The sequence below is a fragment of the Nyctibius grandis genome, chromosome 9, assembly GCF_013368605.1.
Source record: "Nyctibius grandis isolate bNycGra1 chromosome 9, bNycGra1.pri, whole genome shotgun sequence".
In the NCBI taxonomy this organism is placed as follows: Eukaryota; Metazoa; Chordata; class Aves; order Nyctibiiformes; family Nyctibiidae; genus Nyctibius; species Nyctibius grandis.
This window is the reverse complement of record NC_090666.1, coordinates 17,014,796-17,033,555: the sequence shown is the minus strand read 5'-3', so window position 1 is coordinate 17,033,555 and position 18,760 is coordinate 17,014,796. Positions and strand designations below refer to the sequence as shown.

Here is an 18,760-nt window from a genome sequence, read left to right as displayed (position 1 = left end):
CCCCACTGAAAATCATTCTTCTTTCTGGTCACTTGATAAAGAGGGCGTACAATCTGGCTGTAATCTGGAATATGCATTCTCCAGAAACCCACAACGCCTAAGAAGGCTTGCGTTTCCTTTTTGTTAGTAGGTGGGGACATAGCTGTTATTTTGTTGATCACCTCTATCGGGATCTGGCGACGCCCATCTTGCCATTTAATCCCTAAAAACTGGATCTCCTGGGCAGGTCCCTTGACCTTGCCTCTTTTTATAGCAAAACCAGCTTGCAGAAGAATTTGGATTATTTTCTCTCCTTTGTCAAAAACTTCTGCTGCTGTATCACCCCACACAATGATGTCATCAATGTATTGCAAATGTTCTGGAGCTCCACCCTTTTCTAGTGCAGTCTGGATCAGTCCGTGGCAAATAGTAGGACTGTGTTTCCACCCCTGGGGCAGTCGATTCCAGGTGTACTGGATACCTCTCCAGGTAAAAGCAAACTGTGGCCTGCACTTTGGTGCCAAAGGAATAGAGAAAAATGCATTAGCAATGTCTATGGTGGCATACCACTTGGCTGCCTTTGACTCCAGTTCGTATTGAAGTTCTAGCATGTCTGGCACAGCAGCACTCAGCGGTGGCGTAACCTCATTTAGGCCACGATAGTCCACAGTTAATCTCCATTCTCCATCAGACTTTCGCACTGGCCATATAGGACTATTAAAGGGTGAGCGAGTCTTGCCAATCACTCCTTGATTTTCTAATTGTCTAATCAGTTTATGAATGGGGATCAGGGAGTCTCGATTGGTACGATATTGTCGTCGGTGCACCGTGGTAGTAGCAATTGGCACCTGTTGTTCTTCAACCTTCAGCAACCCCACAACAGAAGGATCTTCTGAGAGGCCAGGCAAGGTAGACAGCTGTTCAATGTCCTCAGTCTCTACAGCTGCTATACCAAAGGCCCATCTGTACCCTTTTGGGTCCTTAAAATACCCTCTCTTGAGGTAGTCTATGCCAAGGATGCACGGAGCATCTGGGCCAGTCACAATGGGGTGCTTTTTCCATTCATTTTTAGTTAGGCTCACTTCGGCCTCCAATACAGATAACACTTGAGATCCTCCTGTTACTCCTGAAATACTGATAGATTCTGCCCCTTTATGATCCGATGGCATTAGGGTGCCCTGTGCACCAGTGTCTACCAAGGCTCGATACCTTTGTGGTTTTGATGTGCCAGGCCATCGAATCCACACAGTCCAATAAACTCGGTTGTCCCTCTCCTCCACCTGGCTGGAGGCAGGGCCCCCCCCCTAATTAAGAAATGGATTCGTGCTGCTCACAGGGACTGGACCTTCATTTCTCCTATTCACACTTGGGAAAAAGTGATTTGAGGCCCATCTCCCCTGACTGGGGTCCTGCTCACTGGTAACTGGAGCAGCCATCCTCCTAGAAAAATTCTCTCTGGTATTTCTTTTAGCTTGCAACTCACGTACTCGTGCCTGTAGGGTACTGGTAGGTTGTCCATGCCATCTGCTCATGTCCTCCCCATAACCACGCAGGGCAAACCACAGGATACCTCGTGATGTGTTCTGTTTCCTTTGAGCTGGTCCTGTAGGAGAACGTTTTCTCTTAACAGCTGCAACGCGCGCCTGTGTAGGTAGAGAGTCAAGTTTATTCTCGATCCTGGACAGTTTGTCTGACAGTTGTTTAAATGAGTCCTTGTTCTCCTTAGTCAGTTTTTCCACAGCCGAGATACGTGCCTGCAGTGGGGAAGAAATACTATCTTCATACTGTTGCATACAGTTAGCCATTTCGCCCACAGTAGAACGTGCCATATCATCTTCTCCCCATACTAATATTGACAATGTATGGGTATATGTCGGTGGAGCATTCTTCACAACCTTCCGGAACATGGATCAGTTGCATTCCACTTCATCAGGATCTACAGGATCTACAATGTCCCGTGGGTGTCTATAAATGATCTCTTGCACAGCTAGTTCTCTAAGGTAGTTAATACCTTTTTCTATAGTTGTCCATTTGCTTAGGTGGCTCATAACATCATCTTTATAGGGATACCTGCTCTTTACTGCTGACAAGAGTCGCCTCCAGAGACTGATAGTGTTTGACTTTCTTGCGAGCGCCTTATCAATACCACCATCTCTGGACAGGGATCCCAACTGTCTGGCTTCTCTGCCATCTAATTGCATGCTATCTGCCCCATTATCCCAGCATCGGAGCAACCAGGTAATAATAGGTTCACTGTCATAATGGCTGAAGTCTTTCCTTATATTTCTCAGGTCCTTCAGGGATAAGGAGTGGTAGGTTATCTCTACGTCTGAGTCCTCTTGTGATAGTTCTGCTTTAGAAGGACCTTTCTTCTGTGATGGGTCTGCTTTAAAAGGACGATCAAGGAAACCCCCATCTGTGTCAGGCCCTAACTCTGCCTGAGAAGGGCCCTCACCTGGGTCATATGATGGCTCTGCCTTAGAAGGCTCTGAGTCATCATCCTTCTCTTCACGAGCTGATTTCTTTTGGTATTTCTTCCTGGTTACAGGAGCAATTGGTACAGATTCGATAGATGCTGGAGTCTGAGTAGCTGCAGTGGCCATCTTGGGGGGTGTAGCAGCTGTGGTACAGGCTGCCGAGGCTTCAGTGGGTTTAGTGGCTGTAGCGGCAGTACACACTGTAGGATCTGAGGTGGCTGCATAACACCTACAACTGTCCCTGCACCGATATTTAATCTTATCCCACATCAGAAACACATTCAGGACAACCAAAAATAAAAACATGCCACCTAGACAGCACCATCCTAATTTCGCAAAATCTAGTGGAATCAGCTTGGCAGAAAAGGAGAAGGTACTATTTCCCAAAGTAAAACTGGAAGTGTAATCATTAACAGAATCAGCTAAAGGACGCCTGGAGCGTGCAGATGAAGTTGCTGCTACTGATTCGCGATTAAAGCTGCCCATCATTGTGTCATAGAGATAAGAGATCGGAATATTAACTGCCCAGTTTATCACAGCATAAATCAGTATCAAACCCCATACCAAAACAATACATTTCGACCAGCGCCCACTGCTAAACTGCATGTAAACATTCATAAGAAGCAAGCAATAACACAGTGCCCACGGCAGGTAAGGCATCATTGCAATACTCAGTTGTGAAAGAAACTCCATAAAAAGATGAGATAACACAGCATTCAAAAATGACATCACCATCTTCACTATCTGTTTTAATTTCCAACCCCTTGTAAATCTCAAAGGAAGAAATCTGATATTCTCTCAGCTGAGCTCTCCAGGTCTCCTCCCACCAGAGCCAGGATTCAACTTATCAGAGTAACCTGTTGGAGCTTCTCTCGAGCCCCACGTTGGGTGCCAATAAATCTGTCACAGTTTAAAGCTGGGCCAGCTATTAACCAGGTGGCAGATGCTCTCTGTTAACCCTCTCCCCCCTCCCCCAAGGGAAAGGAAAGGGAAAAGGGAGAGAGACTTATGGGTTGGAAAGTTAAAACAGTTTTAATAAACTATAATAATGAAAAAGAATATAATAACAATAATAATAGAAATAACCAAATATATACAAATATGTACAAAACCAAGATCAAGAGCTTGGAAATCCTCCTCAGGCAGAGTTGCTCCCCCCAGTACAGGCAGAGGGGAAAAGGCAGTACCTCCCCCCAGCACAAGCAGAGGGGAAAATGCAGTAGCTCCCCTGCCATCACACCTGCAGGCTTTTAACTGGAGAATTGGCAAAGCTGGTACCAATCAGTGGGAGACAGGAGGGCCCCTCCCTCCTGGGCCCCACCTCCAGGAGGCAGTGGGTTAGTGATAAATAGGAAAGTGAGAATGACGTGTATGGGATGGAATACCTCGTTGGTCAATTCTGGGCCACCTGCCCCATCTGCTCCTCCCTGCAGGTGCGACCCCCTTTCAGCTCTTCACTCATAAGCAGTGAGGAATTTAGCAGTGACCTTGGTTTCTCTAAGACAGCATCCTCGCAGCTAAACTGAGGAAGTGTGGTCTGGATGATCGGGTAGTGAGGTGGATTGTGAACTGGCTGAAGGAAAGAAGCCAGAGAGTAGTGGTCAGCGGGACAGAGTCCAGTTGGAGGTCTGTGTCTAGCGGAGTTCCGCAAGGGTCGGTTCTGGGACCAGTTCTATTCAATATATTCATTAATGACTTGGATGAGGGATTAGAGTGCGCTGTCAGCAAGTTCGCTGATGACACAAAACTGGGAGGAGTGGCTGAGATGCCGGAAGGCTGCGCAGCCATTCGGAGAGACCTGGACAGGCTGGAGAGTTGGGCAGGGAGAAATTTAATGAAATATAACAAGGGCAAGTGTAGAGTCCTGCATCTGGGCAAGAACAACCCCATGTACCAGTACAAGTTGGGGACAGAGCTGTTGGAGAGCAGCGTAGGGAAAGGGACCTGGGGGTCCTAGTGGACAACAGGATGACATGAGCCAGCAGTGTGCCCTTGTGGCAAGAAGGCCAATGGCATCCTGGGGGTGTATTAGAAGGGGTGTGGTTAGCAGGTCGAGAGAGGTTCTCCTCCCCCTCTACTCTGCCCTGGTGAGGCCGCATCTGGAGTATTGTGTCCAGTTCTGGGCCCCTCAGTTCAAGAAGGACAGGGAACTGCTAGAGAGAGTGCAGCGCAGAGCCATGAAGATGATTAAGGGGGTGGAACATCTCCCTTATGAGGAGAGCTGAGGGAGCTGGGTCTCTTTAGCTTAGAGAAGAGGAGACTGAGGGGTGACCTCATTAATGTTTATAAATATGTAAAGGGCAAGTGTCAAGAGGATGGAGCCAGGCTCTTCTCAGTGACATCCCTTGACAGGACAAGGGGCAATGGGTGCAAGCTGGAGCACAGGAGGTTCCACTTAAATTTGAGGAAAAACTTCTTTACTGTAAGGGTGACTGAACACTGGAACAGGCTGCCCAGAGAGGTTGTGGAGTCTCCTTCTCTGGAGACATTCAAAACCCGCCTGGACGCGTTCCTGTGTGATATGGTCTAGGCAATCCTGCCCCGGCAGGGGGATTGGACTAGATGATCTTTCGAGGTCCCTTCCAATCCCTAACATTCTGTGATTCTGTGATTCTGTGATTCTGTAATTGGCCTGGTTTGGGCCAAACCAGGACAAGACCAAAACAAATAGCTGCACTGTAAAATAAATGGATTTAAATAGACTAGTGAGAGTCTTCCTTATCAATATCATTTGTAGATTTGTTATTTGAGAACTGATGACCCAACAGCTGTATTGTTTTTGAGAAATGGCATGATGTTACTACAAGCTGCTATAACAATATCAACTCCACAGACTATGAAACCAGCTTTTTTAGACTGCCACCATGGAAATACATCCAAAATTCCTATCTGAACTTTCAGTCATCTGAAAATCAAGGTGTTAGTAACTCTTCTGCTTTGCCTGTTGGCGCCAAAGTGTTCTCTTTTCCTTAAACCAGACTGTGAGTAGAAACTGCTAGGAAACTCATTTGTGTCCACTATAGAATATAGGACTGATTCAGAAAGGTTTTGTTTTCTTTGCAGTGCTGGTGGCTTTCCTCATATTTTGTGAGCTTCCTAACTCTTTTCTGTTAGTGAGGATATCCTTTATGTTCAGATTTTGAGTGGAAACATTGCAGAAGTTATGTAACATCCAAAAGTGCAGGCTGGTTTTGGCATCCAGGTTGTCTGACATGAACATTGAGCCCTTTCAGATTCAGTGTGTTCATACAAAAAAAAATCAGACAGAATGCAAGAGTGTCGCTCACCATTTTAGGCAATTCTCTGGTTTGAATTCTGCATTCAGAATAATATTCTGTATGCATGGTTTTGTTAATTTTGCTCCCTCTTAGCCCTCTGGAAAGTCTGCACAAGTAAGTGTCTTCTCGGTATGGGAGCTGGATACAGGCCCCCTCAGAGGGGGCTTTGAAAGGGTCCCCAGTGACTTAAGTGGACACTAAATCAGGCTCTCCACGTACATCATTGTGCAGTGACTCTCTGGATATGTTTGACAGAAAGCATAAAGAAAACAACTGTCCCTGCCTTGAAGCAGATGTTTCTTATGTAGATGTTAGATGTTTTTTATGTAAGCATAAGTAACTGCTTACACACATGAACACTGTGAAAGCAGCATAGATGTCTTAAAACAGGCTTGCATGTACATGCTGTTTTCTTCAGGGAGAAGAGGGCAATGAAACTTCAGGGAAGATCAGTTTTTTAATGAGCGGTTTGAGCGAAGAGTAATTAGTAGACTCCTTCACTGAGGAGGAGTTGGAAGACTGCATGAAAACAAATGAGAGAAACATGTAAAAATAGGCATAGGGCAACAAGTTGGAAAGCAAAAGTTGGAAGGAGAGGGCAACGGAGCCTTGGAAAAAGATTTGAAGGGGAGAGCTTTAATCTTAGAGGTAGAAACTGTTCTGTACAGGCCAGAAAGGAAGAAGAGATGCTGTAGGAGAACATAGGATATGGGGCACGACAGAGGATTTGAGACAAAGTTTATATCTAGCAACAGTAGAAGCTCAGAGAGCATGGGGCAGGTGGAAGATGGATGGATGCTGAAAATGCAAGTGGAGCGTACTGGAAAGGTGAGAGACAGATAGGTGAAGAGGTTGGGGACAAGGACAGCATAAACACAGAGGGGTTCAATAAAAGATTTAAAAGAGTTTTGTGAACCTGGAATTGTAGGATTTCAAAAAGGAAATTGAATTGGGAAGGAAGAAATGAGAGATGTACTCTGGTTTTATGCACTCTGGGTTTTTTTCTGAGAAGACATTTTCCACCTGCATGGTGGAGAGGAATTATGAGGTCACTGTAAGGTGGCCCAATGAAAATGTTAGCGATTTCATAAAAATTTGATTTCTTCTTCTTACAGCTTATACATAATACAAGAGAACTCAGTTGTCCTCACAGAATTAAACAGACATTTCTTTTTTTTTACAGGCTGCCAAAATGGCAAACTATTGCAAGTGTCAAAAACTGAGTGACCTTCTGTTCCTTACATTTGCCATTGTCTTCATTGTCAGTAGGCTTGGCATATATCCCTTGTGGTGAGTAAGCGTATCATTTTCCTCAAATGCTAAGCATCAAACAAGCTTGGAAGTAACTATGTTGTAATTGAACATGATTCATTGACATTGCTCCATTTCCCAAAGCACCAAGGAGAGTTTCAGACGTAACCACGTGTTGAAATAGCCTATTTACTGGAGTGCCATTGTGTTTACTGTGTGCTAGACAAGAAATATATGGGGCTTCTGCTGGTTTTAAGGTAGAAGTGGGTTGGAGACCGCATAGCTTCAGGTTAGCAGTTGTTTGTCTGTGTTGGCAAGAAGTCAGAGAAGAAATAAAATATTAATCACCAAAGACACTGACCAGAGGCTAAGCTTGAAGCTAGGATCTTCTCATTGGCTTTCAGTGCACACTTTATGAACAAGTTCAGCTTAAAGAAAAACACAGTGACATAAGGAAAGTCTGGCCTGCTGAAATCAGTATAAGAATGATATTGCCATGCAGACTGCAATACTGCAGGCTACTCCTTTTGCACCCCTCCTTTGAATTGGGGGTCCTGGGGAAGCTGTGTAATACATACCTCTATAAAGTAGTTATTACTGTAAGCTCACGTCTTCCGAGACAAAGGCAGCTGCTTGCATGTGCACACACTCTCTCTTCTAGGTACACACATGTGCACGCACACAAACAGGACATAGACGTTCGATTCTTTAGCTAGGGTCTCAACATCCAGAAGGCAGCTGGCTAGCTAGGAGATACACTGATATACTTCAGTGTAGAAGCCCATTCAAGTTTCTCTGTAACCTGTGCCCTATATATGAGGAGGGCTGGGAGAAGGTGTTGGCCTCACTCTTTTGTGTTCTGTTTTAAATCCTCTATAATGATATCTCTTTGGGGTTTTGTTAATGCAAACAGGGTAAGACCAAGGTGCCCTTATGGAGCTGTGTTATCAGCTCTGGTTAACAATACAATCCAGAAGTCTCATTTAGCATTTAATGACTCCAAAGATAATGTGATAATGCCTGGTCCCTACTGTGCTGTGAGTTGGTGAAGGACCATGACAAAAGGAGAAAACAGATAGACACACAAACTTCGTGTTTAAAAATGCTTGTTATTTTTTCCAAGGAGCAATTATTTGTTTCTTAAACAGCTTTGTTTAAGAACAGCTTTGTTCCCTTTCCTCAGTCCTTCCTTGAAGCTATCTTGGCCATTCACTGAATTTCTGTAAATGAAGTAAGCTAGTTTTTCTACTTGCATGATCTCAGATAGGAAAAATGGTGGCATTCCTGCTCATAGGATTTCATCTGCCTGTTGCATTCTGGTTTATATTGAGAAATGGAGGGAAGACCCAATTCCACCAGTGCAATTCTGCCACTGGAGACTGCAGTGCATGGCTGTGCTTCAGGGAAGGCTTAGTCAGGTGATGACTGGATGGGTTCGCAAAGGGGAAGTCATACTTGACCAACCTGATAACCTTCTATGATGAAATGACTAGCTTGGTAGATGAGGAGAGAGCAATGGATGTAGTCTACCTTGACTTCAATAAGGCTTTTGACCCTGCCTCCTAGAAGATCCTGAGAGAGAAGCTGATAACGTATGGGCTAGACGAACAAACAGTGAGATCAATTGAAAACTAGCTAAGCAGCCAGACCCAGAGGGTGGTGATCAGTGGTATGAAGTCCAATTGGGGGACAGTAACTAGCAGTGTACCCCAGGCGTCAATACTGGGTCCAGTCCATTCAACATCATTAATGATCTGGGTGTACCCTCAGCAAGTTTGCTTATGTTCCAACCCAGGAGAAGCAGCTGATACACCAGAGAGCTGTGATGCCATCCAGAGGGAAGGAACCTCAGCAGGCTGGAGAAAGGGGCTGACAGGAACCTCACCAAGTTCAGCAAAGGGAAGTGCAAAGTCCTTCACCCGGGTATGCTGACATCTGACCAGCTGGAAAGCAGCTTTGCATAAAAGGACCTGCGGGTCCTGGCAGACACCAAGTTGAACACGAGTCAGCAATGTGCCCTTGCAGTAAAGGCAGCTAATGGTATCCTGGGCTGCATTAGGAGAGGCGTTGCCAGCAGGTTGAGGAAGGTGATCCTTCCCCTCTACTCAGCACTGGTGAGGCCATGTCTGGAGTACCAGCTCCAGTTCTGGGCAGGAGAGATACCAGAGAGATACAAAGCTACTGGAGACAGTCCAGCAAAGGGTCACTAAGATAGATTAAGGGACTGGAGCACCTCTCACATGAGGAAAGGCTGAGACAGGTGGGACTGTTTAGCACAGAGAAAGCTCAGGATGGATATTATCAATATATATAAATATATGAAGTGAGAGTGTAAAGAAGGCTGAGCCAGGTTCATTTCAGTGGTACCCAGGGACAGGACCAGAGGCAGTGAGCATGAAGTGAAACACAGGAGGTTCCACCTGAACATCAGAAACCACTTTTTCACTGGGAGGATGACCAAGCACTGGCACAGGTTGCCCAGAGAGGTTGTGGAGTCTCCATCCTTGAAGATATTCAAAAGCTGTCTGGACTTGGTCCTGGGCAGCCTGCTACAGGTGACCCAGGTTAAGCAGGGGGGTTGGACAGGATGACATCCAGAGGTCCTGTATTGGGTTTGTGTGGCGGGGCTTTGGTAGTGAGGGAGAGGCTATAGGGATGGCTCCTGTGAGAAGCTGCTAGAAGCTTCCCTGGCTCCTATGAGCCGTTATATTTTCTCCTCCCCATTCCACTGGGAGGGAGGAGAGAGCAAGCGGCCACGTGGTGTTTAGTCACTGGCTGGGCCTAAACCACAGGTCCCTTCCAACCTCCGCCATTCTGTGATTCTGTGAGCTGCCTTATGTGTTTAGCCATGACTTCAGCATTTAAACCTCGCTCTGTATTATTTGAAATGGCAAAAAAGGAACTGCTGACTTGAAATTTTTTGTTATTCAAACACAAACTTTACCAGATCACTGCTATGTGCTTGCCTTGCTGAATAATCAACAAAGAGCAGATTAACCTTGTCCAGAGTGCACAATTTTGAAGGAGGTCATTAGTCTTCACACATTTAACTAGAAGCAGCTGCCCAATGTGCTTTCTCTCTTGAGACGTCTGAAAATCAGCAAAGGTCAAGATTTTCCCATCCTTTTCATCCTTACTATGGTAGTCAAGTTTTGGAAAGTCCATGCTTTCAACCTGAAGTGTTTAAAATAGCAGTGTGTGTTTATAACTGGAACTGAAGCTCAGAAACTGAAGGTTCATGCTGTCTCGAGTGACTTCTGTGAAGAGTTGCAGCCAAATGTCACACTGTGCAGGAAGCCCTTGCTAGGACTAGGGAAATTATAAATTAAAGATTGACATGGCTAGTGGGAATCAGGCATCATAGAGCTGAAGTCTGTGTCAGTGTCCCTAATACACACCTCTTGCTGTCTGACTGGCAGAGTCCTGGAGGAGATTACCAGCACAATAAGTTATCTAGCAAGTGTCAAAACTTGAGCCCTGCTTTACAGCTGTGGCATTTTGTGCTGGTGTTCTGGGTGTGTCCATCTGTTCCCGTATGGGTTAGGTGACATTTTGCGTGTGTCACAGATGGAGTGGTTACACTGCCTATCCCTCTGCCTCTCCTCTCCTTCAGTCAATGAAAGATCACGTTTATTTATTTGAATATGCAAATGGTTCCATGTGGCATGTATGGTCTTTGATTTTTAAGACCATCTTATTTCCAGACCAAAGCCTTGAGGTACGTACTCCTAATGGTTACCTTACATAAACCTATAATCACAGAGCCCAGAGGCAGTTTCATAGTTCTCAGCTGTACTCTGGGCATTGCTTGTGGGAGTCAGGGTTAGCAGGGACGAAGCATGAGGCACATGAGCTTATCTCTCCCAAATCCTTTTTCTCTATGAAGCAGCAATTCTAAATCTTCACCCCCATTAGGCTACATGTCAGCAAAGATGAGTCATTGGAGTGGCAGCAGGCCAGGAAGCACAGTTTTGCTCTCCTTTGCTGAATATTCAAAATGGCCAAATTTGGTGCCTGATTAATATTACATAAATATGCACATTTTTCTAGCATAAAAACTGAGAGGTATGAAATTGGTGTGTGTGTAATGTAAAAGGAAGACTGTAATTTATAAGAAAACTTCCCCCACACAGGAAGGTGAATACCCAAGTCAGGCTTCCAGAGACATTGCTTCTGAAGCACTGGCGTGCAGTTGTGCTCCGGCTTTGTGCCATTTAATTTTGCATAAGGGTGCTAATAAAGAATTCAAAATGTATCAAATGCTGTTGTTTGAAGGTTGTTTAGCAGCGGGGCTAAGACAAAAGGAACTGGCAATTAGGTATATATTTAGCAGTCTTTCTGCAGGCATCTGGAGTTCATTTCAGCAATAATTCAAAAACCCCAGGACACTTTCTGCCTCCTGCTGCTAAGTGAATGTAGGAGTAAAGCTGCTATTTTCACTGACAAGACATTTTGCTTGTCAAATTCTCCCACTTGCGCATAGTCACTGTTCTAGCAAATTACAACATAAAACATAGCTCTCCATGAGTCGGGGGAACATGAAGCTTTCTTAGGTGATACAGGATTGTAGGGAGAACGAACACAATCTCAAACCAAAGAACTGATATAAATTATGTGAGCCCTTGACTAGTCTAATGAGGCTGGGCAAAGCAGTTACCTCAAGCCTTTCTTTATTTCAGTAAGACTTGCAATTCCTCTTCCCCAGGCCTCAAATGCTTGTTTTTCCTGTAGTTACATGGACACAGTCTTCTCTCTTTTGATAAAGGCATGGTTTGCTTTTTGCTGTTGTTTTGGTTTTCTTTCAATATCCAGGAAGGGAAACTCCATGGAGTCGTAATATTTATTAATCATTTTTTGAGGTGTGCAGAGGACAAACAGGCATCTTCCATTCCAGGAGATGTGAGTAAAGAAGGCGATGCACTGCATTTTCCGGTCTTACTTTGCTCATTGCTAGCTGCAGAGTTCATGTTGTGAGAATCATGAAACTGCTCAATTCCAGGCTGTGCAGGAAACCCAAGAATATTCACTTACTTTGCTTGTTCTTATGGAATACATGCCTTTTCTAACAGGGCTGTTTGAATAAATCTCCTAATGCTGTGAAAAATTTGCTATCTGAAACTGGTTTCACAGGGTGACCATGAACCAGGGTATTTCCAAGAGCTTCAGTGGAAGAAAGGTGGTTGGCGTGGAGGGAGATAGAAGGTTACTAAACCTGTTCATTGTTCTACAAGATAGCTTAAGGTAACTGCAGGTAAAGGTGGAACTTTTCTGTTTGAAAGAAGGAGAAGGCTCCCACGAAAGCTAGGCTGATGTTTACCAGGTGAAGGCACCAAGCTGGGTAAATTCAGGTTCTTTCAAGATGCTCTGACTGTTACTAGTATGCAGTTGTTTTTCACTACTTCTGATTATTTTTGTAATCAGTTTTATTGTATGAGAGGTAGAACACAGTGGGTTTCAGAAAAGTGTTGCTGACAAGTACTGCTGTCAAAAGGTGAGGAAGCAGGGAAATGGTATTGACATTCATGAGACCTGTGAGGTCTCAGCATGCGCATATTACGTATATGCACTGACAAATGTAAAACAGTGGCTTAACTGTACAGATGTAAAAGAAAGCCTGATTTAAGCTGTTTATAAGAACACAGGTCATGTTCTGCATGTGTTGTCCCCCAAATTCTCATCTAGGCAAATTTGGTATAATCCACATAGTCTATATGCCTTCCTGTCCTTGATCTCTTCAGACACTGTCAGTGCCCAGGCTGCTGTACCACGTTAAAACCTGTGAGGACAGGCAGTCAACCACTTTGGTTAGTTGGTATGGTCTTGTTTAATGTCAACAGGTATGTCTTAACTGGATCTTCAGTTTGTGAGTGTTTGGAAAGGTTCTGTCAAAAAAAAAGATGGCAAAAACAACTCTCACTGTTACAACTCAAAGCTGTTTCAAGTGCGCATCTCCTCATCAACTGCAATGTACGGTTGCTAAATGGGATTTTATGCCAACAAATCCTATATAAGTATGGGTCTGCCAGTCCTCAGAAGAACAACTTTGTTTCTTGTTATTCTTTCATTGTTAAAGCTCATGAGTACACACAATCTGGCTCATGGCTGATTTTTAATTGCCTTTTCATGGCAATGAGTATCTGCATGAACCAGACAAGCATGGCATGATCCTTGCTGAGTTAAAATTAACTGGTGTTCACCATGGTGTGCGGTACTGAACCTTAGTTACTTATTACCAGTTTTTCTCTCATCTCTGCATGACTGGCTGAATAGCTCTTCCTGAGTTTCATCACTGGTTGAACAGTAGCGTGGGATATAGTCATGCTGTTAATGCACACGCTGGGTCTCCAAATAGTGAGCCACTATTTCCAGTTAGCACTGTTCTCTCTCCTTTCTTTTATCCTGGAATCAGCTTCTCTCTGAGCCAAATTGCAGCTTGAGTTACAAATAGGGCAGCGCAGAGCCCTCATGAGTAGCAGCTGCTGCAAAGATTTGCTGAACCTCTCTTTTTTTCCTAGCTTTGTTCTTTTTCTAGCTGATACTGACTGTTTTTGTGCAGCTCTTAACATGCAGAGAAGTTGAGTTATCATCTTTCGTACTGGTCTTCTTTTCTGGCACATTTTCTCCTGTTTGGAGCATGTTTATTGTGGGAAGGCAGCATGTGGACCCCAGCAGAGTCACCCTGCTTCGTTCCTCTGAACATATTGGTAAAACAGAAAGCTCAAACCTACCCTTAAAAAGCATCCTACTATGTCAAAGCAATATGTAGGCACTAGTTAAAGCAAGAATCCTGGTCAGTTACTTGGCATGGTGAGAATTTATGTAGCCAGATAAATCCCAACTGCCCAGATCTTGTCTGGACTCTGAATGAACACAGTGTTTTGTGATGGTTTTAGTTACTCTCACTGGATCCTGAAGTCACTGACAACCTTTCTAGCCTGGCTAGTATTATGTATAGAGCTGGACAAACATCTCTGATTGTTCTACAGTAAAGTAACTTAATTCTTTATTAAGAAAATAACTCTCCTCTGACACTATTGAGAGCTCATTTTGTTCAGAATATTGTCTAAACCAGAGCACAATCTAAGTTGTTTGTGGGTAGCAGATATTGAAGGAATAAATTATGATTTTGATCCAAGGTACTTGATTCCTGATGTTATTCATGCTGTCAGTGAGTAGATGCTGTAGAGCTAACAAAAATTATCTAATATGCTTATGTATCTATCAGGCTATTCGTAGTTTCAGCAGGTAACTTATAACCCATCAGTTTATCAAGAGCATTTAATAAAGTTTTTGGCAAGGTAACTACAGTATATTTGAAGAATTCATAGACTTCAATTTATGGATTAAAAAGAAGTTGTAATTAACAAAGTCTACATAACTTTACTCACAACTCTTGTCTTAGCTCTTTAGCAGAGCATATATAGTGTCATCCCATCTGCTTTTGACAAAACGTTATCTGATGTTGTCCTTCCTAATGCCTGGTTATTTTATTTCCTCAAACTGTTTACAGCACTTGTGAACTCAAGCCTCTGACTGCTACGTGAAGCAAAGCTGAAGTCTTTGGAGTGCAGGGTTAATACTGATCCAGCTATTTACAAGGAAGCTATAAGAAATGGAAAGGTTACAGGTGTCATTCACCATTGTGGGTTTGCAGTGTAAATAACAAAAAGTGGCATTTGCTCAGTGTTTCCATTTTTAAGATTTTCATGTGATCACAACAGGAAAAAATTATATGAAAAAGGATTTCATCAGACTTCTAAAGCTGATTCTTATCCTTATTTTTAGTTTCTACAGACTGTACCCTGTGGCTGTAATAATGCTTTCTGTTGTCAAGGATAGGCTGTTCAGTCAGTGTTTGCACTTTCCTCCTTTTATTGTGAAAGATGTCCTTTCTAAAACCTGTGCTCTGATTGAAAACAGGACAGAAACCATTGCTGTGGCACTTCTTTTGCTCAGAATTATTCTGATGAGTGTAAATGTCTCAGGGGAAGGGAAACAGCATTGGTGTTTCTCTTGTGGCCAAACATGTTAGCCACTTTTCAATCGGCTCAGCAAGGCATGGTGACTGGAGAGTATGGATGACCTAAGGAGGCTGAACTGAGGGTTGCTTCTGCCATGGTAGTCAGCTTCCTGTATTAGCTGCTTTGCCCTCAGCTGAAGTTCTCCACGTCTTCTCTGAAGTTACATCACTCGCAGGAAGGAGGGGAGAAAAAAAGAGGCTGACCATGGGAATTTGCAGTTTGACTGTTTTTTTTCTAAAAGACAGGTATGTGAGGAAACTTTACGCCAAAATACATCTTTCAGCATTGCCCATTCTGTGGAGGGGAGAGCTGTGCACGTACGGTAGTACCACAGACAGCCCATATGAGTGTGGACAGTCCAGGTGGCTGTAGGTAGTTCGAGCATGTGCAAACATTCTGCCTCTTCTCAACTCCTTTTCTCTTAGAGGCTGTATCTGTAGCACCAGGGTTTGCTGTTCGTGGAGCGTATTTTGTGGTGCTACAGAGTCAATATAAAAGCGAAACAATGCTACTGGTTCGCTGCGAGCTGCTGATGTATGTGGGATATAAAAATCGTAGCTGTACAAAAGCATAGGAGTATGATAGTTAACTTACCAGCCAATAGTAAATGGCTTTTGAATACCACGATCAACAGCCATGATGCAGCTAGGGTCTCATTAGCGCTCAGCTAGGAGGAGGTCATTGTGGCTAAACATTTTGGGAGAAACCCAACTCCCATGTAAGTGAGCACATTCTCTTCATTTCATCAATGTTGCATAATGGCAGAGTTTCACCCATAGTATCTGTGAAAGTAGAGATCATTATTAAGAAAATTGGATTAAACTGGAAAGTGTTTAAGGCTGATTTCCCAGACTTTGGTATGCAGGAAATTCTTATGATGCTTGTAGGGGCAAAGGTATGGTTGATGGGGTTTTTGGTGTTGTTTTTTTTCCCTCCCCATCCACATCTTTTGGCATTTCTTCCACAACTGGACCATAATACTTGAGTCATTTATTTGAAAGATGACTCCTTGGCAAACACTGTGCCACCACGCTTCCTTAAGCTGTGTGATTTTTGTGGATTTTAAAATTTTTCCATTACTCTAGGGACAGATTCTCAGGACTAGACCAATGAATCCAAAGTGTGGTACTCCTACTATTGACGGTATGTAAGCCACCTGAAAGACATTGGGTACCTGGCAGAGAACTGGCTGCAGCTGTTCTGTGATGTTTTGTGGGCTTTTGAACTAGTTCTGTTTAGTCCTGCATTTACAGAAAGTTCAGGTAAGCTTTTTCTCCCGAAATGTCTGCCATGGCATATAGCTAAACACAAGGCAGTGTGTCAGTATGTGCTCCAAAGGAAGAAATATTCTTTGAGCAGAGGTACTGCACTTATTTTTAGTCAACAGAAGGAGGCATGGGGAAGGCTCTTTTGTTCTCTGATACCCTGTTTTGCAAAGATTGGAAACTGGCCTCCTGTAGTTTACAACATGCCTTTCCTTTGGAGAATAACATGAACTCTAGGCAAATGGATCTTCATATGTATTCTGTGTTGCTCATATAAGAGTTTTATGTGTGCCTGGAGATTTTCAGACTTGGAAGTGTCATTCTTAGCATAACGTAGTTTCTCGGTGCCTGTGTTATGATCACAGGCCTTTACACAAGCATTTTGCCAGAACACATTACTGATATAACATTTTGCTGAGTATAATTACATTCTGCCAGGAAATTTGAATTCTCTCCATATCCTAATGCCTGTTGAAAGACTCCCCTGAGATTTGAGCTTGGATTATGAAGGTGTCTCTGACCTTGTATTCTTGTTTTTTTCTGTCCACAAGAGTGGAAATACTATTATTCATACCAGGGGCTGCAAAATCAGTTAATGGACAGTAACTGTTGATGAGCAGGAACTGAGTGAAAAGCACAGCTGAACCCAGGACGATGACAGCTTGATCAGAATGGTCTCTTTTACAGTACATCAAACAAGAATAATTTCCTGCCTGTTCCATCATTTTAGTTAAGTAATTGGAAATCCTATTGATCTACGCAGGGCTTAAAATAACGCAGTCTCAGTGGCAGGGCTGTGATTCCTGCAGAGAGGTATTGTTCCCGATTAGTATTAGAACAGGAGCCACCCATCTCTACAGCAGCTGAGCTTGTATTAGCACCATGTTAGGAAATCCTCCAGTGTGGGGCTGCTGTGGGTGAGCAGAACTGCATGTGATGCTGAGCTCACTGATAAAATTGAAGCGTGTGGATTTAGTGTTGCTCTGAATACTGGCTCAAGAGTTTATATCCCTTCTGTCACTGCATTTTGCGGACATCTTTCATCAACTTACTGTCTAAAAGAAGAGGCTAATGAGCATCACTAACCAAAAAATCTGAGGAATCTGTCTGAGATGCTGTTGAAAAATCATCTCTCTCTCTCCTACCCCATCCTTCCTTCCCTGCTTCATTGGTGCTGTGTGAGTGACTGGTTCTTCTGACTGTTCTCAGTTCACGGTGGGTCTCTGCTGCTCCCCTCATATTTCCCATGCACTGATTAGTAGCATAACCCCACTCTCGGGGACTGAAAACCTAAGAGACAGCAGGATCTGAAAAGGGAAACCAGCTTGTTTTGCACTCAGCAAGAACCAAGAAGCATCTGTTCAGAGCAGAACAGTGATACAGACACAGTCCTAACAGCAGCTGGCCGAGCTGAAACTCAGAAGAGAAAAAAGTTGGCAGTACAGCCCTTTATGTACTGGATTTGCTATAATTAAATATTTAGCTGTGCTGCAGCTTGAGCGCTCCAGGACATGCAAGTGCTATAGACCAAAGTTTCTTGAATTTAATGAGTATTTTGCATGTCGTTTCATACCCTTCTCAAGTAAAAATTTGGGTAACTCATCTGAAGTCTCTCATGCAAAAACATCTGTGTGTCAGGTCACCTGTTGTGTAAAATTAGCTTAACATTGTTACTTATAATAGGTAACTAGGACAGCCTGGGATATGAAGTCCTATTAGATTTCAGTCAAGGTCTAAATCCTGAAGATAAATCTTGACTGCTGATGAAATGTAGCTGATTTATCATCCTATGGCTGATCAACATGTGCACATACGTGTACTTTCATACTCCACTGCCTCTTCATTTATCTGTGAATCTCAGTGATATTTTTTTTTTACCTGTCAGTTTTATGGGATCTTTTAAGCAAGTAGTCCATAATGTTTTATAAAGAAGGTAACAAATTAAATCTCCCAGCATCTTTGTGTGGCAGACAAGATGTACCAATACCTTGTGCCCATCTTTAACAAAAGGTAAACTACGTAAAGAAATAGGAAAATTTTTGGATCACATAGTGAGTTAATAGAACAGCTAAATCCAGAATTTAGGACTCCTGACTCTTTGTTCTCTGGTCTTGATCACTTTTTACCATGTATAATGGAGAACAAACTACTATATTTTGGGGCAAAAGTAAGTTCAATTGTTTATTTTTTAAAGGAAAAAATAAAAAAAGCAGAAACTTTGAAGCATTGCTGGCAGTATTATTGTTGGATTACTTGCACTAAATAGGATCTAAATTTCGTTAATGCCCACCTAGATGTAATTATCTATTTGCTCTGTAATGAACGCAGTATTGAAGGATGTCCCAGTGCAGCTGGTTATGGTGCAATATAGAATACTGTTGTCTAATAGACACTTGGTAAAGGAGATGAAGACATTTATTCTGAATTATTTAGACAAGCTGGTATCATGTGTTGCTCTCCTTGTTATACTTGGAGACTTCTGGCTGTTG

The 18,760-nt window shown here is 43.3% G+C and overlaps 1 protein-coding gene across 4 annotated transcripts in view; it reads left to right on the top strand.

The window, feature by feature from the left end:
- Positions 1 to 18,760, top strand: part of CERS6 (ceramide synthase 6) — a 137,258-nt gene that overhangs the window by 109,487 nt on the left and 9,011 nt on the right. For all 4 annotated transcript variants that reach the window (XM_068407492.1, XM_068407494.1, XM_068407493.1 and 1 more), the window contains exon 8: positions 6,918 to 7,024. In XM_068407492.1, the coding sequence (XP_068263593.1) occupies positions 6,918 to 7,024 (107 nt within the window). The remainder of the gene's footprint in view (positions 1 to 6,917; positions 7,025 to 18,760) is intronic.